The following is a 27,501-nucleotide window of genomic DNA, read 5'->3' on the forward strand; positions in this document are numbered from 1 at the left end:
GCCTCGAACTCAGAAATCCGCCCACCTCTGCCTCCCAAGTGCTGGGATTAAAGGCGTGCGCCACCACCACCACCACCACCACCACCACCACCCGGCCCATGAAAAGAGTTTTTAGATGTGATATATGTAAATTCTCATTACTGGCAAACATTAATAGAGCTTTGCATTCAGTTTGATCACTAGGAATAATAGCATTAAATCCTAATTAACCAAAATTTTACCTCCTTAAAAAGAATTATATTCTCATTGAAGTTGATATGTATCAGACTGTGACAGTTATAAAACTTTTTAAAAAATTCTTCCTCTGTTTTGATCATGGCTTTTAATTTCCTCTAACTTATAAAATTTGACATCTTGGGTCTTTGTTTTCACAGGAAAAATTGCCTTTAACTCTGTGTGAGAGCCAAGTACCAAATAAAGACCATCCTTTACACCAGAGCCCAGCGATGCTTTTCAGGCTAGCCAGTACCAAGCTGCTTTGCTTTGCTCTACCCATCTTCCTATGTGATTTGGGCTTTTTATTGCTGTGATAAACCATAACCAAAGGGAGAGGAAAGGGTTTGTTTTAGCTTACTACCCTCAGGTCACACTTGATCACCGAGGGAAGTTGACTCAGGACCTGAACCCAGAACCGTGGAGGAGTGCTGCTGACTGGCTTCCTCCTTATGGCTTGCTCAGCCTGCTTTCTTAAAGCAATGAGGATCACCTGCCCAGAAGCAGCACTGCCTTCAGTGAGCCTTCCTGAATAAGCACTAATTCAAATGTGCTGTAGACTTACCTACAGCTCGGTCTTACTGGAGGCATTTTCTTTTCAATTGACAGTGCTCTTTCCAGATTGCTCAAGAAGACATAAAACGATCCAGGCTGCCATGTAAACCAAGGTAATTACTTGGTTTTCCCCTTTCTTCTGTGCTTCCTGAAAGACTCTGGACCTTCCTTTGGTGTGGCATGTTGGTGTACCTTATTCCCCAAACTGTAAATGCCAAATTCTCTGTTTTATGGCAGTTGTCTTCTGACCTGTTGACCTCACCACACCTCAGCAACAGCGATAGCGATAGGTCCCTGGCCTCTTTTAGCTCATTGAACATATTTAAGCCTGTTGATTTAATGGTTTTGATTGGCTACATAGAGAAACCCTATTTCAAAAATCCAAAACAAATAAAGAATTTTAATACTTGGACTTGTTCAGTGATGGTTTTTGACATATCCTTTATTTCCTGTGGTTGTGGATTACTTTAGTCTTTCTTTGTATGGGTTTTAAATTTTAGTGAATATTTTATTGTTGTAACTCTACAAAAACAAGTTCTCCCAGCTTTCAGAGGTTGGGTTTTGGCTTATTTGCTAAAACTTCCTATTGTAACAGTTGTTCTCCACCTCTGGGTCATGGGGGCTGAACAACCCTTTCACTGGAGTTGCCTAAGACCATTAGAAAAGATGATGTTTATAGTGCAGTTCATAACAGTACCAAAATTATAGTTATGAAGTAGCAGTAAAAATACTTTTATGGTTGGGGGTCAGTCACCCCCACATGAGGAACTGTGCTAAAGGTCATAGCACTCAGAAGGTTGGGAACTGCTTTCCCCAAACACTTCTTGTGTGTGCATTCACTGTAGTTCCTCTTCTCTTGATAGCCAGTTACCGAAGGTTCCTTTACATCTCATAAGGAGGTACTAGGGGAGAAGTTCAGTCTCCAAAAATCTCCTCTTGCCCAGAACTACCTCAATACCTGGAAGTGCACTCTGCTCCCTGGTAATCTAAAGTGTCAAGTCATAGGGAAAAATATTGCCAGACACATGTGACAAGAGTTGACCAAATATGGATAGCTAAAATTGATTGAACTGACCAACTCCATCAAACTCCTTCCTGTGTGTTATAAGTGTTACACTTAGATTGAGTTTGATGTCATTGTCAAGTTGGATAGAGATTTCCTTTTTTTTTTTTAGCATTCCTGTGCAGTCTTCTATAATGTAACCCTCTCTAGTCTTAAAGAAGTTTTGAGGTATCTATTACTAATTGTAGTTGAAATTTATGAGTACAAAGAGAAAGTTCCAGGAGTAAAGTATACTGTAGAGTATGTGTTAAGTAGATTATGAGAGGTTACTGGAAAAGTGGTGGAGTCAGTTTTATAAACAAATGGGGAACATTTTCCCTATAGTGGTTTCAAGGAAAATTTTTCCAGTATTTAGTTGGGTTTCATTTACTTTTCCTTCTTGACTTTTTGAATAACCCGTAGACTTACTTTGATATAAAAATTCAAATTTCTTTGTTCTGTGGCAGTTGAGATTTATCTTAGAAATAAAATCTTAGCTGCCCAGTTTCATTCTGGAATGGAGGGCAACTGAAGCTCCAGTATCTTTTTTTTTTTAACTGTGAAATGACACTTTTATTTTTTTAATATGCTCAATCATTTTTCATTGGATATTTTATTTATTTACATTTCAAATGTTATCTATCCCCTTTCCCGATCCCCCCTACCCCCCTGCCAGAAACCCCTTATCTCATCCCTCCATCTCCTGCTTCTACAAGGGTATGCCTCCACCCACCCACTCCCGCCTCCCTGCCCTTACATTCCCCTACACTGGGGCGTAGGAAGCTCCAGTATCTTAAGGCACTCTGCACTCACAGCTCTGCTGCTGTGAGGTTTGTAGTAATGTGTATGTACACCTAATGCATGTATTAAAAAGAAATAGATTGTGGGGGAATTACATACTTTAATTTGAAATAAAGTCAGAATCAACTTTTTTCTCCTTAGTTTATCTCTGGACCTTAAAATTTTCTTAGCTTGTAGGTTGGATTAAAAAAAGTATAACATTGAACTAAAGTGGGTAACTATCAAAAACATCGATCTGTTGTAGTAAATAATATTTGGTGGTTTCTATCTAACCTTAGATCATTTAGTTCCCAAATAAAAGATACAAAACCTTTATATTTAGAATAAACCTTAAGGCATTAGAACTGGGCAGAAACTCCTAAGCTAGTATGTCCACTTCCCTGTCAACCCTGAACCATCACTTGCCGTGTTCTGCCTGGGCCGCTCCAACTCCACCAAGCCGGTCCTCATGGCTGTGTGCTCACCTACACCGTGGCGATTTCTTCCTCCTCCCACGCTCTTCTTGTGGACCCTGCCTAAAATCCCTAAGCCTGGGGACTTCCAGTTCTGCCTCTCTTCTGCCCAGCTATAGGCTGTAGGCATCTTTATTAAGCAATCATGGATAACTTACAGGGCAGGTTTTATACCTCAAAAGCTGGTATACATGAGGATCTGCTTGTCTTGGAGCTACTAGATCTTGCAGTACAAAATTTAGTGTTTGAATAGGTAGCAGCACATTGATCTTTTAAACAAAAATTTGTAATTAGGGGTCACACACATCCTAAGATCAATACTGATAATTGAAAATATTTTATATAATGGAAACTTATGAATTATATTAATTTGAAGTATTAGTATTAAATTATTTAACTTATTGCAAGTTTTTTAGGTGTAAGAGAAATTGAAATATATTTATTCCCTTGTTCAACATTCCTGGAGTCCCTATATATTACAGGTAGCATATAACCAATGAAGATAAAACCTGTGGAGAAATTTTCTTGAATCATAAAGCATGATGGGGGTGTGTTGTACAAAGCATGGGTGGAGATCAGAGAACAAATTATAGGAGTCTGTTTTCTCCTTCCACCACGATGGTCCTAGGGATCGAATTCAGGTTGTTAGGTTTGGCAGCAAGTGCCTCTAACCAGTGAGCTCTCTTGCTGGCTTAGGAAACATTCATTCTCTGAGCAGGGGCCTCAGAACCTTCCATGTAAACTAGGTTGGTCTCAAACACACAGAGATCCGCTTGATTCTGTCTCCCCGTTGTGGAGATTAAAGCTGTGTCACCATGCCTAGCCAGGAAGAATAATTTCTCATATATGTTGATCAAGTTAAAGGCTATGCATCACCTTGTTTCAGCATGCGTGCTATCTTACCATTTTCATTCCTGTTTACTGATGTCTGTATGCACAATAGGTCATTATTATCTTGGGAGAACAGTATCATTTTGTGAGTTACATGTTTTCTTATTCTAAACATGTATAATAAAGACTTTGAAAATGAAAATAGGATTTACAGATCTATATGAAGAATTTAGACATTACAGTCTGCTATTTCATAGTTATTTGAAGAGAAGCTGGTGAATTTTTTTTGTTTTTGTTTTTTTGTTTTTTGTTTTTTCCAGACAGGGTTTCTCTGTGTAGGCCTGGCTGTCCTGGAACTCTGTAGACCAGGCTGGCCTTGAACTCAGGAATCCACCTGCCTCTGCCTCCCAAGTGCGGGGATTAAAGACGTGTGCCACCACTGCCTGGTGAGAAATTAGTGAGTTTTGAATGGTTGTATATATGTATGTTATCAGAGGGAATTAAGATCGATACCTGAAAAGACTAAGCAATAGTTACATGCTTTCTTTATATAATTTGGGAGTCATTGATGGAGAAATGTCATAATAGTGCACAGTAACAGATTTGGTGACTATTAAAGGGACATCGTTTATTACTAAGACTTTAAAAATTGTTCAACGGCATAATTGTTTATGAAACGTCAGTAGTAGATGTCATTGAGATTTAAAAGTATATAGTGTTTGTTATATACAAAAGTCTGAAATATTTATTTAAAATGATTGATACCAAATAACAAATAGTAAATCAAGACATTATTTGTGTTTTCAGTATTGTATTAGATGAAATGCTAGTTCAAAGTGATGCTTTACTCTCATTGTCATTACAGTCATGAGTATGCTCTATTACTTGGCTGTGTATTTTATTAGCATTTGAGTGTCTGAAGTGTTGAACATTTTGACCTTTGCATGACTGATCTTCCAGTCAATATTTATGTTAGTTACCATCTTAAAAACTGACCATTCTTTTTGCTTTTCCTGCACTTATGAGGTGGCAGTAAATTTACAAGTCATGATTTTGCATGGGGTGGAAGTATGTATGACTTTTGCTGGGGTTTGTTTGAAGCCGTTAGCCTTTTGTTTTTCTGTTGTAAGAATGTAAACTTGCATGAAGAATCTGAGAGATAATCTTTCCTGAACAATCTTTACTTTCTTCTTTAATATTCTAGTAAGTTAAACAAGTTTATGAAATTATATTAAAGAAGGATAAGATATAGTTAAACAAAACATGGCTGCCCTGGGAAATCCGTTTCCTCTCATTCCATCAACAGAAAAACAGGAAGCTAGGACTGGAAATAGGAAACCCTGGATGATTTCTTTGGTTTGGATCATTTCTACTTTGGATTCATCTTCACTTGCCTCTGAGTTAATAGAAATTCAGTATTCGGGTAATGAAGTTTAGAGGGAAAACTGCCACTTTACTCTATTGCTTGATTGTATACTGAAAGTGTCTTTCTTCTAAGGGCAGCGATACATAGTTTTAACATGTTTATATAAATGTAAGGTCAGTTGTTCGTGTATACCATGGTCATATAATAAACAATGTTTTTGTATTGTTTGTATTTTTGTTGTTGTTTAGTTTTATTTTTGAGCTAGAATCTCTTAGGGTAGTCTAGGACAGGCAGAAACCTCCTTCAAACCTGCTGTAGTCACCCAAAACTACAATTTTTAAAATTTAACTTTTATTTTTATAATATTTAGTTACTTTAGAGATTTAGATGTTCATATTTGAACATCTAAAGATATGAACTTCAAATGTTCATATCTTGGAAATTAGAGATTGACTTTAGTTAGATAATGCTTATATTTTGAAATTTCAATATTTGCTCTTATAATCTTTCCTAGTGTCTCACAGTATGCTTTATAGTAAGAGATGATTTTTTAAAAAATTTTTAATTATTATAAATTATGCTGTTTTGATAAATGATAGTTTTGGGGGTACAATCAGACATTTTATACTTTTACTATTTGGTTATATTGCTTTTCAAACTTAGAATAATTATTTGCCCCGCTTTGTAGAGTTCAAAGAGTACTGTGTATTTTACATAGTTACATAAAATATTTCAGTTTTCAGTTACATAGTTTATAAAATATTTTTAAATTTTATTGAACACTTTTAAAAATGGTTTATATTAAACATCATTTGCCTATATAAAGAGACTATAATTCTCCAAAGGAGGGTAATAATCCTGTAAAATTAGGGCCTAAGATGACAGTTACAACATTCTAATTTATGGTTAAAAAAAATTCTCTTTCAGACAGCAAATGGCTACGTCTTGTTTTTTCATATTACATCTTCAAGAGGGGATAAATACCTTTATGAACCAGTGTATCCCAAGTAAGTTTATTGACTTTTTTATTCTTTTAATACATGACTTGTATGCTTAATATTTTTTAAAAAATTGTACTGTGGGGTTATCTAAAGTCATTATGATGTTAAGTTGCCAGCATTTCTAAAATGGTGCTTCAGAAATTACTAGTCTTTGAACTGTCATTTTTTTTTTTAATTTATGAATTATATAGTTCAGTAAGTCAAGGAACACTGAGTATTGTTGTGGGTCTCGGGCTTCATAACTACCAACATCCTCCAGTTAGATGTTCTGTAGTCTTTATTAGAATGCAGTGCTGAGAGATGATATGAAGAGGGGACTCTTAGTCAATGACAGGCTCCTTTGCCTGTGTCTTTATATATACATAGGAGAAGACACACAGTTGTTACCTCCTAGTTCAGCTTCAGGGGACATGGACTTTTGCTCCTTAAGTCTTTAAACTGCCATTGTGTTTTGCACATCTCCTCCACAGCACACTTCACTTTTAAGTAAAAACAACATGTAATTTTAAAATATATTTTTTCTTCCGGGGGGAAATCTACCTATATGTTAGAAGTTTGCTTGATGTTACATGAGAGACTGCTGCCAATATGATTAAGAGGAAACTGCTGAGAAGATTCAAAAAGCCTTAAGTATATATATAAGTGTATGTATATATGTGTGTGTATATATATGTATGTATATATATAATTTATTATAAAGTATATAATTTATATATTATAATGTATAGTATATTAATAGACAATATATCCATATATTGATATATAACATTAAATAATATGTTAAAATATAGATATGTTATTTATATATCATATATAATATATTAAAATTATATATATAAATATATGTGTATATTAAAATGACTTACTGAAGAAGCCCAGTTATGCAAAGAAAACCAGTGGTATGAAGTAAATGGGCCTGACACTGTACTATTATAAGGATTGTCCTAAATTCTAGTTACACTGAGCTGTTTATAATTACTTATATTAGACAAATACCACAGCATATCAGTTGTATTCGTATAATGTCCTGATTTCACATTTAGTTTGTACATTATTTGAGACCTATAGATAAATTTCTTCTAGTGTGAGCAAATATTTCAATTTTAGGCCAGAAAGGTGGCTTAGTCAGGGAAGACCTAAGGCCAGTCCCCAGAACCCACATAAAGGTGCCAGGCGCATACTTGTCATCCTGGACTGGGGAAGTAGAAGCAGGCAGAGCTTGCTGGAGCTTGCTGGCTAGCCAGCTTAGGCAACTTGGATCCTCTGACCAACACACACTTTGACACACAAAAGATGGTGACATTTTGGACCTTTCTTTTCTATAAAGCAGTTTCTGCCTAGCTTGTTGTCCAGGTAACTTCACTGAATTTCTCAGAATTCACATTGTCGGTAAAATAACTTAAGAAAAGTTTTATATAATAGAGTAAGTGAGATATGGTCTGTATTCCTGAATGAGGAACTGGAATAAGCCAACTTGGAGCTAATGTACTGAGTGGGGTTGTTAGCCTTAGAGTCAAGCAGCTTGGCTGCTGGCTCAGCGAGGACGGAGCTGGCTCTCTGAAATGAACCCAAGGATTTGGTGTTTTGTTTTGCTTTGCTTTAAACATCTTAATATGTTGTCTAGGTGCCTTGCTACTACCTGGTTTGTAGGGTTTTTTTTGAGAGAAATCTAGCTAGCCAATGGGTTAGCCTTTCAACAGAAAAAATTGCTAGGGTTTGTGTTTCTGTGATAAAACACCACAACTAAAGCTCCTCTGTCCTAGTTATAGTCCACCAGGAAGGGAATGCAGGGCAGGGACTGAAGCAGAGGCTGAAGCAGAGTGTTGTTAACTGGCTTGCTCCTCATGGCTTGCTTAGCCTGTTTTCTCATACCATGCAGGACCACCTGCTTACAGGTTGCATACCATAATAAATTGTACCCTCCCACATCAGTAATCAACCATGAAAATGCCTGACAGGCTTGTCTACAGGCCAGACTGGTAAGGGCATTTTCATAGCAAAGGGTCCCTCTTCCCAAATGACTCTAGCATATCCACTAGGCGTAAAGCTAGCCAGCATATACTTCATGTGGGATATCACCTTTTTATAATCAGTATTTTCACATAGGTAAAACACACTTGTAAAAAATAATTTAACAATAACATTAAAGTGTGTATAAGAATCAGAAAAAAAATCATCATGGATGACAACCAAGGTGTCTGCTGTTAGATATGACAGGGAAATGCACCCATGGACTCTCAATACTATAGCTGCCTGAACAAGACTGGCATAATGACAATACCAGTGACATGCCAACGTAGATTGGGGAATCCCATAAGATGCCACAGCAGGTCAGTGGGTGCTGAGAGGGAAGAATCTGTTTTCTACAAGAACAACTCTAGCATAGGATTCCAATCCCAGGTGCTCACCCCGCTCATGTGTAAATCCAAGATGTGCTAAATAGACACCATAGGGCACATGTGCATTAAGCATGTGTTGCATATACACTATGTAACAGTAATCATTAAGAAGCTATGATTTTTGGGGATAAGACATGGGAGGAGTTGGAAGGGGAGGGGGAGTGAGGTGAATCTAGTCATCTTGTATGAGTTTCTCAAAAATGTTTTTAAAGTAAGCTCAAAAAAACAAAACCTAGAAAATAAAATACACATATAACTTGGAGTAACTACTCTGAATTACTGGTACAAACACAGTCCTGTTGCCTCAAGCCAGCCTGATTGTACTTGTGTGTGCTAGTACTTTCTAGAATTGCTTACTTTAGTAAGTTTTCTGAAGAAACCGTTTGTAAAATGGTATCAAAAGTCTAATTTTCTTCTAATTGTTATGAGTTCATGTTTAAAACCTGAAAAGTTGTGATCATATAAGGGTTAGAGGAGAGCGAGGGGAAAATGGTTTTATCAGTGTAATTGTCACATAATTTAGCCTCTGATACCATACTACTTCAGCCTTGTTTTTGTCTCATCCAACAATCTACTACTTAAGATTTATCTGAGGAATAAGGAATAGAGAAAAGCTACCGAAAATGGTTTGTAATAGCCTTGGAGGTAGAGGCCAACAGTTAACTATCTCCTCTTCAGTTATAGAAGTAGGGCTGTCTTTTGTTTCACCTCTGTACATCTTAGGAGTGTATCTCATGAACTTCATCTCTAGAGCATCTCAGCTTCTCTGAATCACGTGACAGCATCTTAGCTTCAGACTGTGTGTCATTTTCCATCACACTCCAGCTGAGCACAGAGCTCAGATGTTGCCATGTTTAATAGCTCCCACCTAGTGTTTCTAGCATTCCTGTACAGGCAGGGAGTCAGTCTTCAACAACCATGGCAGTCTGATTCAATAACTCCTTTCATTTCAAATGTCATTTACTCTTTGCTATTCTGTTTATCTTTTGTATCTTTATAAAATCCACCTTACATTAACATAGCTCTCCATCTTTACCCAGACCCATATGTAGACTGGCCGAAGGTTTTAATGTTTCATTTTACATTTTCAGATTTGCAGTGAAATTTGTGATGGAAACTTTGCCACGGATAAACCAGAAACAATTATATTTAGCTTTGAAATTCATTTAATTAACTATGCTTAAATATGAGTGTGTGAGATTTTGAAATTTCTTGTAATTCTTATTTCTTCATAATGGAAATAATTTCAGCAAATTAGTTTTCATGCACTTTGGGGGGGGGTATTTTTGTTTTGTTTTGGGTTTTTTGTTTTGTTTTGTTTGTTTGTTTTTGAGACAGGGTCCTGTGTAGCCCTGGATGTCTGGAATCCACTCACTATGTAGAAGCATCTGGTACTCATAGAGTCTTTCAAGAGCAAAGCTCTCCTTCCTCACTTGTCTTTCCACCACAATTAACTTTGGTTTGTTTGTTTTGGAGGTAAGGCTTCATTGTGTTGCCCAGGCTTGTGGGCTCAAATGATCCTCCCAACTCAGCCTCTGAAGTAGCTAAGAATACAGGCATATGCCACCATGCCCAATTTAAACATTAAAAAAAAAAAAAGGTTTATTGAGTCCAGTGTTCACTGGGTCCAAGGATATGGTTCAGTGCTTTAGTCTGCTTGCCTATCATACAAGGCCTTGGATTTGATAACCAGCTCTGCAAAAATTAAATAATAGTACTAAAATTTGGGATGTTTAATTAACTGATATTAAAGACATAAGTACTTAGTTCTCCACTGGAAAATATTCTTCCATAACAATCACTATCAATGCTCTAACCTTATTTTGCTTTACCTATTTCTTCCAAACACATTTCATCAGATATGTGAAACTCCTTACCAGTGTTGCTGTCCGTGAGTTAGTGCTGGTTGGGAACAGAAGAAATCGAGATCATTGGTTGTTCTTACCAATCCTTTTCTTTCTTTTCTTTTCTTTCTTTCTTTCTTTTTTTTTTCCCCCAAGACAGGGTTTCTCTGTGTAGCCCTGGCTGTCCTGGAACTCACTCTGTAGACCAGGCTGGCCTCGAACTCGGAAATCCACCTGCCTCTGCCTCCCAAGTGCTGGGATTAACGGCATGCACCCCCACCACCTGGCCTTACCAACCCTTTATCTCCAAAAACTCAGCTGTCTTTTGCAGAAGAAGCCTATATTATGGGCTAGAAATGTCCACTAACTCATGTCACATGTAGAGGACAAAGGAGACCAGAATTAGTTATGTACTCTAAAGCTTCTTCAAGATCCATTTACAGTCATGTGTCATTGTGAGAGGAGGACGTGTCTGAGAAATGCGAGCACTTCACTGGTCAGTGTTATGGATTATTCTTTTAGGAATATCCGTGTTATAGTATTTGGATCTACAGCTGTGCAGCACAGTTACAAACTTGCACAGCATGTTACTGTGCTGAAACCATAAGCAATTTGTACAATGGTACTTGTGAATCTGCACATATCTAAAAATAGGAAAGATATCTTTTTGCCTTTACGTTTTTTATGAGCACAGTTTTGATATCTTTAGATATCCAACAGCAGGAACTTCACTTCCATACAACTGACAACTCGGCAAGCTTGTTTGTATTAACATCAGCATTACCACAGAGACCTAGTGAGTGTGTTAGGTGTCATGTTAACAATGGCTGCAAAGCAGGGGATTGCCCACCCTCTTTGAATTTTATGGGACTACTACTATATATGAAATCCATCCATTATTGAAACATTTTGGTGTAGATTTTTGTACCTCTTTTATTATTGCTAATAAGTCATTGATGTTAGGTTTTGAGAGAGAAGATTTTAACTAATTTTTCTTCCTTCTAATAGATATCTTGTTATGTGATCTTAAAAATGTTTCTCTTTGAGCATCTCAAAACTTTATATATATAGTTTGATTTCAGCATGCATCTATCCTGTAGATTTACATGTGTGACTTTTAGCTGAATTTTGTGTATATCACACAAATGTATTTATGAATACATTGTAATTGTACTAGCATTTATTAATAGGATGGGTTAAAGTATCATTACCTAATCTAGAAACTCCTCTTGTTGTAGCCACATTCAGTGGTGCCATCTGAATCAGAGACTGATAGACTTATTAGAGATCTGAGCAGCTTGTACAACCTGCATGCTGTTGGTGTTACGTTCACTACTGCCACTAGTACATTAAGTCAGTAGGACTCAGTGCTCACTTGTAGTTTCTACAAGTCTCTAGGAACTGTTGTAGCTGCTAGCTGCTAGGGATGTAGCAGTGGGGTGGGACTGGGACAGCAAAGCAGCCTTACTTATATAGCTTGGTAATTATAACACATTGTATGCTATGCAGGCAAATAAAGCAGGGCTAGGGGAGTGAGGAGTGGAGCCACAGCTTGAATTGAATCCTTATTCTCTTCACCAAGAAGTTAACATGTAAAAGGATCTTAAAGAGCTTCTGGGGAACACAACATATACTTAGAGGAATGACGTCTTGGGTTAAATGAGAAAATACTGTGAGTAACTTATAGACCCTAACAAAGAATTTGTAACTAGTCAGAGGGATGTTTTTGTGTAGCTAACTATAAAAATGAAATACTATGTTGTGATTTTTCTTTTTTAAGTCACTTAATCCCAGAAAAGTATAAAGCCAGTTAGTTCTCTTCTGTCCAGAGAACCAGCATGTACTGGAATTGATACACTCTCCCTTTTCATACATACCATAGCCAGTCTATGAAGTCCACTTCAGTCATGTCTTCCATTGCCTCCTAATTCCCAACAAGACTTTCTTAGTTTGAAACTTGAAATTTTATTCTAGATTATTATATCTTTTATAATTTACCTCTAAATTATTTAACATAATTTACTTGCCCTTTCCCTATATACAATTTCTTGTGGTTTTCTGTAGGTTTTAGGATTGGTTATGTTGCTTTTATTTTTTAGCTCCATTTTACTCATCTGATAAGTGGACCAGATGCTGTCTATTCCATGAATTTGTCAGTGAGTTTAAATTGACACTCTCAATTATAGTACTTAAGTTATAGTACTTAAGCAGTGCTTCAGTGTTTTTTAGAGTTTGGGGCTGGATTTGGTTGGTTTTGTTTCTGTGTTCCATGTGCTTGCTGCTTTAACTGTGCCGTAGGTGAGCTGATCTTCTCATGAGTGCTAAGCTTACCTTTCTATGATTAAATCAATTTAAATGGTTCAGTAAGCTTCAACTTCATCATGTTTATACTGTACCCATCACCTCCTGCCACTCACTGGAGAGTGCCAATTAGTACAGTGTGAACAAACTTTCTGGCCTGGCTCTTGAGCTCAGAACAGCCATCTGCTTTATTCTAGTTTCTTCCCAACACTTTTGTCCTCCATGAGCTCAAGAAGTCAGTAGGTGCATATGTATTTCTATTGTACACCTGAAATTTTTATCCCAGCAATCAGTGATATGTCCTAGTTGAAAAACTAGACTATGAGAAGACTATGAGAAGTGTAATTTTAAAATGTGAATTTTGCATTTTTAGATTCTAATCCAACTCTACTCTCTACTTGTCCTATACCTCCTGGGTAAATAAATACCAATGTGTAGAAATCCTGGGTCATACCACATGTCTAGTAACTTTAGTTTGGATTCTGACATCACCCTTAGTATGAGCTACATACTATTACTATACATCTATAGTATAGAAGTATAGTATAGTATAGCACAGTATAGTATAGTATAGTAATAAGCATACTATTAATTATAATCTTTGAATAGTTTGAATAGTTTTCTGGTTTTATGTTAAAGAGTGGTAAAGTTTGATATGGGTGACAAGTTACTTGGAAAATATTCTGACAAATTTGCAGCTTGTTTGTTCTTGTGCTTGGTAAGGGTAGATTTAGCCTTTCCTTTAAACTTGTCTCCAAGGTCTGTCTTCACTAGCTCCTCAGAACCAGAGGCTTCCTCCAGGATGTCCAGAACCTTAATAGTTTACTCTTTGTCTGGCTTTGAGGTTACATGTAAGAATGGCTTAATATCCAGTGTTGTAAAGAAGAATGGAGATTTCTAGAACTCTTTTCAGTGTAACTCCAGCATTCTGTTGTTCTGCTCCATAAGTTTGTTTTCCTGAGCGTTGGGGTCTCCCACTGTATATGGTAGTTTAGAAAGGGACTTTTGCTAGAAAACTTCGTTTCCTTCTGTTTGTGACAAGTTCTCACTTTGTAGCCCAAGCCGGCCTTGAAATTCTTTTGCCTGCCCTTGGGTGACTGTAGTTGTTTCATGTATTTTGTCCAATTTTTATGTTTGGAATCATTTACTCTATTAAAATAATAAAAGTGACTACCTGTAGAATCATCAGTCAGTTTGAACTGTATTGTGCTTAAATATTTAAATATATTTAAATATATTATGTTTCATCAGAAATATTTTCCTAAATTATGGGCATATTGGTAAATAATTATAGTAGTATAGCTCAGTAATGAAGTATGGCTTAGCATGCACGAAGCCTTGTATTCATCCCCCAACAAGTCCTTTGCCGTAGAAAGGAAATCAATCAAATTGTCTACAACTGATGGCATGTATGATGGAGAGAAAGAAAACCTTGTGAACCCAGAGCTGGGGTTGGACAGGCGAGCCTTTCAGTCCCAGAGCTTGTAAAACAGCCACAACTCCCCAGACTGACACTAGCACATTCTTGACTCATCTGAAATTTGGGATTCATGTTTGTTACTATAATTGACCAGTTAGCATATACCTACTCTGATTTGTTAGGTATTTGTTATTAAATGGTACTTAAGAGGTCTCTGATACTAATAAATAAGTAAAGTTAATGTCAGGGTCTGGAGGTCAGGAGTATATCAGTGGTAGAGCACTCACATATGTGCACAAGGCCTTGAGATCCCTCAGTACCACAAAAAAGATAATTTAAAAATAAATGAAAAAAAAAAAGAAAAGAAAAGAAAAGAAATGAATGTCCTGAGAAGTCACACTAGTATTTCATGAGTGCTTGAGAGGAGAGGAGAGTTTTAAAGGTTAAAAAAATAATAATAATACAGTTATTTGCTTAGAAAAAAAGACAGTCCTAAAGTAAGTTCTGCTGAACACACTGTATAATTGATATTTGTTTTCTTTTGCTTTGCTTTGTGACTCAGTCTCACTGTGTAGCCCAGGCTGCTCTGGCACTCCATTTATGGTTCACCTGAATGCAGTAATCATAGGCATGAGCCACCACACCTGACTTTTAACTGAGCTCTTGACACATATGTCCTGTACCCCAAATCCATTGTATTCTCTGCCCTGTTATTGTTTTCTTTAAGTAGTCGTTAATAGGATCTAAGATCCCTGCACCTGAGAATTTGTTCAAACAGAAACCTATTGAATATGTGTTGTAGCAGTTAACTACATTAGTATCATTGGTGTAGCCCTCTGGGGTGTATTTCTTTCTTTCTTTCTTTCTTTTTTTTTTTTTCATATTTCCATATAATTTTATGGTACATTTGAAAATGGGGTATTCCTTAGTTAGGGTACTGCTGAGAAGAGACACCCTGACCAAGGCAACTCTTATAAGGGACATTTAATTGGGACTGGTGTACAGGTTCAGAGGTTCAGTCCATTACCACCATGGCAAGAAGCATGTCTGCGTCCAGGCAGACACAGTGCTGGAGAAGGTGATCCAAAGACAGTCAGGAGACTCCCCACAGTGACATACTTCCTCCAACTAGGTCACACCTCTAACAGCAGTACTCCCTCTGAACCAAGCATATTCAAACCCCACAGTGTAAATTTGAGTCTCAGGAAACTTACTCCTGAAGACCGTTACAAACTTGAGCAGTAATAGAGCTACGCCTTCCCTCATACTTTTTCAGTGTTCTCTTTAGACACGAATGCCAGAATTTTCAAGTGAGATTAGTTTCATTTTTTGCCTTCATTACATGTGTCTTGGGCTTAATTCATAAGCAACCATTTGGATATGTGGAATGGGGGGTATTGTATTTCACATCAACAGGTTTTCAGTTTAGGTTCTTCATTGACATGGAAATGGCACTTTTTAATTACTCTCTTTAATAATTACTTATGTGTATAAAATGAGAAAATGACAGTTAAATTCTACTAAGTTGTACCCAGCATTATTGTCTAGGTTGCCTTTTAAAATGTTACAGCACTCCCACTGGACACTTAAGACTACTCATATGTGCTCAGAATAAAATGGAATTCTTGTTAGTTAAATAATAAACCTTTGAAAAATAATAAATCTTACAGAAGTTATTTAGAAGTAAAGATGTTATTCTAAAACATGCCTCAAATTGGGTCACATAAAATATAAGCAATGGCAATCTCATTTTTGAGAACTTTGGTGAAAATATTTAAAATATGTAATGCCTGAAAATGCAAAATATTCTAAAAATAACTATGTATTTTTAGTATCATAGCTTGCTTTTTTTATTCTATTGATCCTTTAAGCTATGGTTTAAGCATTAAAGTCTGGTTCTATAGAAATGTGACATTTTTTAGGATGTTTCAGAGGGAAGCGTCCTACACTAGATAGTAAAGGCAGCTCAGTGTCTCTCCGTGTGTTCTGCTTGGTTACCAGCGTTTAACAAATCTCAAGTAAATTATATTGTAAAGTGAAATTGTCGAACTTTTCCTACCTTGAATTTTTGCAATAATCTGAGGCTTTTATCTGGTGTAGTTTGGTTCTGAAACCAGATTTGTCTGGTTGGAACTTATGTGTTGAAGTCAAGGTCAGTTTACTAAATAGACTTTTCAGATTGGGTCTTGGTGTGAGACTGAAGCTGGCTTGAACTTATTCACGGTGACTCTTCTGCCTTCATCTCCAGAGTGTGCTGATTTAATTCTGTGGTTTTGTTTTTGTTTTAAGACCTATAAGGAGATTTTAAACAACCTTTTGTTTCCAGATGTGTACAGTACACTCCCGGCAGATATATTTGTCTTTTTTATGCATTTGTTTAATCACTTTGTAGTTTAGTTTAAATGCAAAATGTAGCTTAAAAATAAATTTTAATTTGAAAGGTTAGTTTTTCTTGGTATCAGTCATTCTCTTCTAGAGTTTCACTGAATCTTAGCTCTGCAGAATTTGCACTAATGTTGCTTATGGGTGTGGTAGCTATCACACATATAATGAATTTTAGTGGCAGAGCCAAGGTTCTTTTAACTACATACTGATGTTTCATTTCAGAAGTATATAACTAATAAAATACAAAAACTACCGAAACATTAACAAACTAAAACTGTCAAAGCACATACACATATCCATCCTACTTGTGCAAAGATCACGTGTGTATCCAGTGTCGTCATTTAATCACCCAAAATAAGCAAGATTTGAGAAATGAGACTGCAGAAGGGACGCAGAGAAGCTAAAGAAGTACACAGGCTTATTGATGAGATGCTTTGTCATTTGATCGTTTAAGACATCGAGTGTTAAGTAGATGCAAGGTAAAAAGTAAGAACTAAGTTTAAATTTTACCAATGTGAAGCTCACAACTGAAGGGAGATAAACTTAATTCAAATAATATCAAGTACACTGTTAATCTGATGAGTACCACAAATGAACTCCAGATAAAAGAGCTTTGGGTGGGAGTTTAGGAAAGCAATGTGGTTTTCGAGTATTGTTGAAGAAATCACTTGTAAAAAGCAGTGTCTCAAATGTGTCAAAAAAGCAAGACTAGTATGAGGGGAAGCTTTCAAGATAGATTTTGACAATCAGACCTTGGGAAGCCAGCTCATGTGTGTTTATTACGGCTATAACCCCAGTTAAGCATATGACCCTGATCCATAGTTCCCTAGTGACTAATGATATTGCTTACATTTCTCTTAACTGGCCATTTGTATATCTTTAGGTAAATTTCTGCTCATGTTCTCTCCCTAACTTTAATTGAAATATTTGTTTTAATTTTTTTTCTGGATTGTTGAGTTTTTCTGCATCCACGTCCCAGGTGCTGGGACCACAGTGTCTGCCACCAGAGCCTGCTGTTGAGTGGCTTTGATCACTGATCAATTTCATCACTTAGAATAGGTTTTCTTTTCTCTTGAGTCACTTTGAAAATGTGTATGTTTCTAGAGATTTGTCCATTTCATAAAGATTACCTATCTAACTAATTGATGTACAGTTTTATTTTATTTTAAAATAAACTAATAATGCTCACCCTTTGCTTCCGGAGTTTAGGAATTAGAATCTTGGGCTGACAGTGGCTCAGAAGTAAGGGTACTTACCTGCACCAAGTCTGGAGTTCAGTCCCTGGTTCCCATGGTAGAAAGAGAGAAGGCTGTCCTGTGACTTCTATGTATGTACAATGGTTTGTGTACTGACATACACATAACACAGACAAAAATACATACATAAGACTTCTGAAAGGAAGTTAGAATCTCTTCTTTTTTTCCCCTAGGGTTTTCAATTTTGAATCTCAAAAAAGCTAGCTGGTGTTTTAGTTGTTTGTTTGTTTGTTTGCTTTTTGGCTACATTATACTATTCTATCATTTTATATATATTTTCTCAGATAGTTGTTTTGTTAGAATACTTTTAAAATTATTTACTTTTATATGTATGGTTATTTTGGCTGCATGTATGTATGTGTACTGTGTGCACATAATGCCTACAGACCCCAGAAGAGAGTGTCAGATCCCTTGGGACTGGAGTTACAGTTTCGAGTCACCATGAGTGTTGTGATCATAAGAATATGTCCTGGCGAGGTGTGGGGAAAGGGGGTGCCTCGTCATCCCCTCCCCCTGAGGGACCAGACACAAGCCAGAATAGTATAGAATAGAGTTTATTTAGGGCATGGGGAGGGGAGTTAAGAGGGTAGCAGAGGCAGAGAAAGGCAAAGAGGAGAGAGGAGAGAAGTAGGGGCCAGCCATGACCATGTAGAGAGAGGGGGAAGAGAATGGGGAGAGGGGGGAGCAAGGGGCAAGAGGAAAGGGAGAGAAGCAGGAGTAAGAGAGAGAGAGAGAGAGGAGGGGGTAAGCAGCCACCTTTATAGGGCCAGGCCTACCTGGCCATTGCCAGGTAACTGTGGGGAGGAACATACCTGGCTGCTGCTAGGTATCTGTGGGGGTGGAGTTTATACAGAATTCCAACAATGGAGGTCTTAGGGAATCAAACTCAGGTCATTGAAAGAGCAGCCAGTAATCTACATACTCTTAATAGGAGCCATCTCTCCTGGCCCCTAGGTTTTTTTGTTTGTTAGTTTGTTTTGGAGTCCTTTGTTTTTGTCGTATTTTGTTTTAGAGAGAGAGAATCTGGGATGTATTGCACACGTTGTATGTACTTGTTAGTGTGGTTGTATGCCGTATTATACAAGCAAAAATCCAGTAAGATGAGAATGCTCAAATAAAATAATCTGAGACAAAAATTCTATGAAAATACTATGGAGTTTGTTTTGCATTGGCTAGCTACTGTTACTGCTGGGCCTGGATCCTACCCTTACACGTCATTAATATACCCAGTGAGACTCCATTGGAGATGCCTAAGTGTTTATTTGCTATTGGATGCCTGTTGGAGTTAGCTTCTTGATTAGGGATGGAAGGACGCCTGTGTCCACTCATCCTATCATTGTTGGTCCCTGTCTTGCTTGAACCTGTCTGTGCACCTTGCTGCGGTCTCCATGACTTCATATGTGCATCAGTTGTGTTGTGTCTGGAAGATACTGTTTCTTTGGTCATTTATCCCCTTTGGCTCCTACAGTCTTTCTGCTTCCTGTTCTGGCTAGCTGCCTGATCCCTCAAGTGGAAGGTGTTGAGATAGGGTGTCTCACTGAACCCAAAGCTAATTGATTGAGCTGGATGGGCTGGGCTACTGGGGTATGAACTCTAGTCCTAAGCTTAGCAGGCAATTTATGCTGAGCCCCTCAAGTAATATGTATTATATTTTGCTTTGATTTTAATTTGATCTTTTTTCTGGTTACCTTTGTTGTTGTGTGCATGGTTTTTGTTTTTATTACTTTTGAGAGAGGGCTTTATTCTACCTCAGATTATCTGGAACTCACTGTGTACCCAGGTTGGTCTTGAACTCATAGCAAGTCTCTTCCCTAAGCTTCTTCAATATTGAGATTACAGGCACAAACCACCATGCCCAGCTGTTTCTTAGTTTTATAAGATATAAGATTAGATTGTTGACTTGTGTTTTTAACGTAGGCATTTTAGCAGTAAGAAACAAGTACTCTAGATGTGCTGGCACGTGCTTAGAATCTAAGTATTTTGTCAGCTGAGATAGGATCTATGAGAGACTTAATTTGGAATATATCAATAGACTCTATCTCAAAGTAAAACCAACCAACAGACCAAATAGCAGTACCAACAAAAAATTATCATTTCTCTCAAATCTCCCATTATACTTTTATTTTCAGCAGTTTCAGGACATTTTCCAAGTTTTTCTTTCAATTTCTTCTTTAACATATGGATTGGTTATAGTATATTGTTTGACTTTACACTTTTGAAAATTTCCTACTTTTTCATCTGTCATTTCTAGTTTATTCCGTTGTGTTTAGAGGTTACTCTGTAGCCCAAGCTGGCCTGAAACTCCCTACAGTTAGGTAGCTTGGAACTTCAGTAGCCTGTCTGCCTGCCTCAATCTGCCATATGCTGAGGTTAAAGGGGTGAGCCACCTAGTTCTCAGTCTTTGAGATTTTCTTCATGGTCTTGTGACCTAACTACCTTTTATCCTGGAGAATGTTCCATGTACATTACAGAATATAGTCCACTGTTTTTAAGGATTTGGTCCATAAGGGAGTGAGAGTATTGTTCAAATTATCTTTCTTTCTTTTCTCTTTCTTTTTTAAAACCATTGTTAAAAATGTTAGTGTTGGAGGCTGGAGAAATGCCTCAGCAGTCAGGAGCACTTGCTGCTCTTCCAGTGGATTAGAGTTCAGTTTTCAGCCCCTGTGTTGGACAGTTCACAACTCTACTTCCAGGAGACCTGACTCCTTCCTTTGGCCTTCGTGGACAGCAACTCACATGTGCACTTACTTGCATGAAAACATGTGTACACACATAAGTAACAATAAAATAGTTTAAAGAAAAAGCCTGGGAGTGGTGGTACATGCCTTTTATTATTAAGAAAATGTCTTTGTTTCTGTGTCAGTTTTTGACTTAGTCTATTTTTTATATCAAACCTATCCAGCCTGGATTACTTCTTGCATTGGATATTATTTCCCACCCTTTAACCTTCAGGCAATTTATGTCTTTGTGCCTAAGTCCTTCTATACAGGTTTAAAGTAATCATTTTTTTCTTTGCTGAATAATTTTTTTATTAGATATTTTCTTTATTTACATGTAAATTTCATCTTTCCCAGTTTCCTCTCCAAAAAACAAAGAAACAAACAAAAACAACAAAAACAAACCCCTGTTGCCTCCACTGACGATAATGATAAAAATGATTACTTTATTCGATCATCAATAATCATTTTTATCATTATCGTCAGTTGCAGTAATGCTTCATTGTGCAGCCGTGGCTGGCTTAGAATTCTAACAGAGCAGATTGATCTTGAGCTTGAGGTGACTGTCCTGCCCATACTTACTGAGTTCGAGGATGTTTACTGTTGTCTTTAGAAAATGTAAATTTATTTGATTGTCTGGTTTTTTGTGTGTTTGTGTGTAGAGGTCAGAGGACAGCTTGTGAGAATTGATTTTGTTCTACTGTGTGTATCGTAAGTGATCAGAATTTAGGTCCACAAAGTTTCTGAAAAGTGTCTTTACTGCTGAGTCATTAATCCAGCCCTTTCTGTGTCTTCTTCTTAATTACTGCTATAATTTTCTTCCTTCATTATGCATTTTGATTTACTTGTGGTTTGTTCTCTTTGGACATTGTAGCTACTTTCTTAGTGGTTATCTTGAACAGTTAACATCTTGCACATATAACCGCTTAGTCTGATGAGTAACTGTTGAACAGCAGCAGTCCCAGGTCCCAGGTCCCAGGTCCCAGGTCCCAGGTCCCAGGTCCCAGGTCCCAGGTCAGGCGTTTTTTGTTTGCTCCCTTCTTATGGTGCCGCTGTCACAGAGCTATGTTCACACATTGTGTGCGTATTGACACAGATTCACAAGTATTCTTTTTATTCACCTGTCTTTCAAATCATACAGGAATAAATGCTTTTCTGAGGCAAGAGCATATTTCCAGCTTTAATATTTTTTAACATGTTTTCTGTCTTCATTCATCCCAAAAGGTTTCATTTAGTGTTTAGTGCTTCTTGCTTATGACAGTTGCCTTAATTTTTTTAGATCCCTAAAACTCTTAATTTCCCCTTCAGTTTTTAAGAATACTTTGTCTGGATGTTTTGTTCTTCTTTAACATTTTTTTCTTTCAGCTGTAAAGTATGTTATTCTAGTGCTTTTTGGCCTCCATAAGATCAGAAGAGGAAATGTCAGTTATGTTGAGAATTCTTTATATGTGATAGAGCACTTGTCTTGGCGCTTTCAGAATTCTCTTTGATAGTTTGAGTATTATATATATATATATATCTGTTTCAGCCTTTTCATATTTTTCCGACTTGAAGTTTGTTAAGTTCCCTAGATGTTTATATTTATAAATCAATCAAATTTTTAAAAATTTTCGATTGCTTTCTTAAATATTCTTTCTGCAGAAGTTTTCTTTCCTGGCCCTTGGACACTTCTTACACATATGTTGGTATGCATGTACTTGTAGAAGTTCTATTACTTTGAAAGTTTAAAACTGACTACAATGTAAAGAAAAATAAAATTAGGGGCTCTAATATTGATGGGGGAGGGAAGGAGACAAGATCTGTGAGTAAAACTGCCACCGAGAGTAAGGGCCTCTTGCTCAGGTTAGATCACTTACGTGCGCAAGGCTCCACACTCTGAGCATGAGTGCGCGTGCACACACACACACACATGTTTTAAAGACATGGTGCTCTGGAAGGAAAGTTGCCATTTTCTTTAGAGGGGTTTCCTTTAATAGATATGCTTATTATTCCAATAGATAACCCCACTAATGCACAGGCAAGCACTTATCACTCATCTGGCGGGCATGGATGAGAACAGGAAGGGACTTGCTGGGAAGACGAAGCTTTTCATTGGAGAAAGGTGTGCCACTATAATGCGTTGGGGATTAAATCCAAGTTAAATCCAATAATGAATCGGCCTTGCATTAAGGAGAGAAATAAAAAGCACTTGTCCTTGGAGTCATAGAACTAAGAGCAAGTTCAGACTTGCATTTTCTGCTTCATCTTCCCTCTGTCTGTTTTATGAGTCTGAGTCTGAGCCTGAAGGCTGTCTTGGGAATCTGGTTTGAACCTGTTTTTCCCTATGTTTCTCTGCGTGTGTTCCAATGTGTGCCTGTCTGATGTCTGAGCTGTGTGTATGAGTGTGTGGTATCTGTCTGTCTGTGAGTGGTGTGACTGTCCATAATAAAGGACGCTGCTCTCTGTTTATTGAACAGCATAGAAAATATCACATGGAGAAGGAATGGGATACTTTACAGAAATCTTTAACAGAATTTTAAAAGCATTAGGTCACTGACTCCAGCTGATCCCTACTGACCAGATAGCAACAAACATCGTTCTTTATCAACCAGTAACCATAAATATTTGCTTTCAACCTTTATGGTAAGTTTTAGGAAGTTGCTTTCAACTTCTGTCTCTGCTGCTTTCAGCAGAGATATACCTGTAGTATTTGGGTCAAGGGCATGGAACGGTACCTGACGCAAGAATGCAGCTATGCAATAGCTTAAGTTTTACAAGTTGAATACACAGGAAATCCAAGACAAGTAAGGTTGGTTGTCCAGTTGTTTTCTTAAAGGCAGGTTAAATAAACAAGCTGAGTAGGCTAGCAGTCTTAATTCTTAGGTGACATCAAGATATTATTAACTTGGGCTGTGAGAGGTCCAGGAGAAATTCTAGTCTTTTAGAATGTTAGAGATATTCTCAGAATATTATATCACCAGAAGAAGGGACATAGAAAAGGGTAATGTTTGAAAAATGACCAAATTTTAATTTATATACACATGAAATTATTAAAAACAAAAATATACTCAGACACAGTAACATAAAATTGTAATATTGGCATTTTGAGAGGTGGAGACAGAACAATCACAGATTTGAAGCTGTCCTGGGTTACATAGTGAGATCACTGCAACTCTCTCTCTCTCTCTCTCTCTCTCTCTCTCTCTCTCTCACACACACACACACACACACACACACACACACACATTCTCTCTCTCCCTCTCCCTCTCCCTCTCTCTCTCCCTCTCCCTCTCCCCCCGCCCCACTCAGGGGAGGGACAAAGCCTTTGAGATACAAACGTAAAAAATTGCTTTGAGGACTAGAAAGATGGCTCATCAGTTAAGAGCACTGACTGCTCTTCCAGAGGTCCAGAGTTCAATTCCTAGCAACCACATGGTGGCTCACAACCATCTGTAATGAGATCTGACTCCCTCTTCTGGTGCGTCTGAGGACAGCTATAGTACAGTTGTATATATAAATAAATATTTTTTAAAAACTTAAAAAAAATTTTTTTGAGCATGTGTGACATGATTTTTCTTACAAGAGAAAACTGTAACATTCGCCCCCTCACTCAGGTGGCTACCAGCACGGTCTCTGAAGTGCACAGTTTTAAAGTGACCAGCCTTCCAGGTGTCTTCATTTTGTTTTACTCGGGGCTTTTTCTAAGGTTGGCTTGTTATCAGAATCTCCAGACTACATTCTTTTTTCCTTTTTCCCGAGTCTTCCAACACTGTTTGAATTTTAAGTACTACTTTTTAAAGTAAAATGAGCTTTAAAAGCACTTAGACTTGGAGACTGTCCTCGGACAGTGACCACAGAGTGCATGATTACCACTTCCAACGTGACTCTGGTAAATTGGTCTCTCATTTTCTTTTTAAAGATTGTTGTTACATTAACCAAACCTTAATGGCTGAGTATCGGCCTGCTTAGCCTGTCAGACATAGAAAGACGCAAATATCCCTGGTTACTGCAGCAGCAAGATGACCGTATGCTACCATCTTGCTCATATAGGAGCTGGGGGGCCGGGGAAGAAAAGAAATCCACAAACAAAAAGGAAGGAAAACAGGTTTCCGAGCAGCAAAGTGATTTTCACAAACACTAGAAACCTCAAACACCTATTGTAGTGTTAACAAACTGAGTTGCAGGATGGTAGATGATTAGAAAGAGAAATGATGTCAGCAGGACAATTGTTGACAAAATTGATAGCTGCCACAAAAGATACTGTGTTGGTTAGGTTTATGTCAACTTGACACAAGCTAGAGTCAACTTAGAAGGGGGACTCTCAGTTGAACATAATGCCTCCAAAGAATGGCCTATAGGCAAATCTGTTTAGAGCATTTTCTTGGTTAATGATTGATGTGAAAGAGTCCAGCTATTGTATCTGGTACATAAGAAAGTAGGCTGAGCAAGACATGAGAAAGCCACTAAGCAGCATTCCTTCCTGGCCTCTGCTTTAGTTCCTACTTCCAGGTTCCTGCCCCGGGTTCCTTCCCTGACTTCCTTCAATGATGGACTGTGATATGGAAGTAAAAGCAGAATAAACACTTTCTTCCCCAAGCTGCTTTAGGTCATGGTCTTTATCATAGTGATAAAAACCCTGAGACAGATACTTAACTCTTAAATCCCAACTCAGGCAATGAGGAAGGATTGTAGTCTGGTGATAGTATAAGGAATTCAAGATGGTTCTTTAGTCTCTTTAGGAGGTATGTGCTCAGTTTCCTGACATTGACCTACCTACCATTGTGCAGTCATTAATCACCATGGATTTAAATACAAATACCATTTTGTTATTTAGAGTCCTAGAAATCAAAGATAAGGTGTGGGGTAAGGTGAAATGAATGAACAGTTTGGACCATATTCTACTGCTACATTGCTTCTGCAATTTCCTAGCTAGGAGGGCACTCCTCATCATTTTGAACAAAATTTGTTCTCTTGAGAGTTCAACCTAATTCTCCCCTCCTCTCCCCTTTCCTCCCTTCCTCCTTTCCTCCCTCTGCCTTTTATCCTCAGCCCCCCAACACAAGTTAAATTAGTCAAGCTTACATATATCTAGTTGGTATATAAATGTGTCTACTGTGATAGAATTCAAGTTTGGCTTTCATTTTTGAATCTATAGAATGAGCACCTAGTCTATATGTTGGTTATATTTTTAAGTTGAGTGCATATTAGGTACAGACTGGGGAAAAAATAAATATCTTTGTCTTAACCTTGTGCTGTTTCTCTTAGAGGAAGTCCACAGATGAAGGGGATACCTCATTTTAAGGAAGAACATTGTGCCCCAGCATTGAATTTAGAAATGAAGAAAATACTGGATTTGCAAGCACCCATCATGAGGTACAGTATGTTGGTTAACTTTGAGATTTTTGGCCACAAAAGACCATGTAGTTAGTTAAATCATAGGACAAACAGGAAAATTGTTTCTATTTCAAAATGTATAAATTAATTGATTGTATGGGATGATAACATACTAAAAGGATTCAAATGAAATAATGTATACAGAGGAAAAGAGGGAGCTGTCTCTTTCTGCAGCCTTTATATGTTTCTTGGAAGTACATGTACATTTGAAAGAATATTAAGCTTTCTGATTGCAGTGTGAAGAAAGGGCGTATGACAAGGCAGTAAGAAATACTAAAACACAGAACTATTTATTCTCAATGAGTTTTTTCAGTTTAACTTTATTATGTGAAGTGCCTCATGGCTGGCCTTTTAGTTATTACTGTCCCATCCCTCTGCATACATGATTTTTGTAAGCAGTACACAGCTATGAAAACAAATGAGGCTCCATCTTAATAGACTTCCCAGATACACTGTTGGTTAAAAAGTGAGGTGCATACAGTGATAAGAGTGCTTGGTCTTCAATGCTATTAGAAATTCGTTGTGCTAGAAGAGTACATAAGCTAGTGGGACAGGTTTAGGAGAAAAGATTTTTTTTATTAGGTATCTTTCAAACATATTGAGCCATAGAGCCAGCAAGATGGCTCTGTAGGTAAAAGTGCTTGCTTCCAAACCTAATGACCTGAGTTACTTCCCCAGTACCCACATATGGGAATGGAGGTTGGCCTCTGACCTTCAAACATGCACCATGGCATGCCCAAGCACACACACCCCAGATAAGTAAATAAAACTGTAACAGTTTAAAAATAAAAAGACTGCGCATATGACTGTAGTATGGAGCTATTGGACTAAGTAAATGCAATTCCTACTTTTAAAAAGACCTCTCTGATTTATAGTTCAAACAAAGGGCATCTTTCACCTTTTTTGTTATTGTTGTTAAACCACAACTCACTTGAACAAACAGCAGAGTTGGTTGGCATGTGAGCAGTGAGCTGTTGTCATTCCCTTGTGTAGTCTGTGCTCTTATTCCTTAGTCCCTGCATGGAGAAGAAAGTCTTTGTTACTTATTTAAATGAAATTAAACTGAAAATTTTAGTTTAGTTTATTCACTGTGTTGATGAGAAGTTACTGATCACTTCAGATTTTATTTGCTCAGGATAAAAGCCTTTTTAAGGATGTGACTTGAAGTAGCTTAGTGTATAAGAGTGTTTGCCTCATACGCATAACACCCACGTATAAATATTCAGCCCCACATAAAAATATGCGTGTAGTCACATCCAAGCCTGTAACTCCAGTGCTGAGACAGAGGGCAGAGAGGGGAGGATTGCTAGGGGCTGCTGGCTGCCTGCCCAGCTCCAGCTCAGCCAAAGACCCTTTCTCAGGGGAATAAGGTGCAGTGTGACAGAGCAGGAGACTCCTTGGCCTCCATATGTGTATACATAGATGTGCATACACCACCACCACATGCACACACTATTAAAGTAAAATTTTAAAAAACTGTTCATCAGTTGAGAATTCTTTGTTTAGCTCTGTACCCCATTTTTTAATAGGGTTATTTGGTTCTCT

The 27,501-nt window shown here is 37.5% G+C and overlaps 1 protein-coding gene across 2 annotated transcripts in view; it reads left to right on the forward strand.

Annotated features, from left to right (window-relative positions):
- Ric1 (RIC1 homolog, RAB6A GEF complex partner 1) overlaps positions 1–27,501 on the forward strand; it is an 89,508-nt gene that overhangs the window by 16,701 nt on the left and 45,306 nt on the right. For both annotated transcript variants that reach the window (XM_031390060.1, XM_031390061.1), the window contains exons 3-4: positions 6,188–6,267; positions 25,828–25,935. In XM_031390060.1, the coding sequence (XP_031245920.1) occupies positions 6,188–6,267; positions 25,828–25,935 (188 nt within the window). The remainder of the gene's footprint in view (positions 1–6,187; positions 6,268–25,827; positions 25,936–27,501) is intronic.

This window comes from Mastomys coucha, unplaced genomic scaffold (assembly GCF_008632895.1).
Source record: "Mastomys coucha isolate ucsf_1 unplaced genomic scaffold, UCSF_Mcou_1 pScaffold21, whole genome shotgun sequence".
In the NCBI taxonomy this organism is placed as follows: Eukaryota; Metazoa; Chordata; class Mammalia; order Rodentia; family Muridae; genus Mastomys; species Mastomys coucha.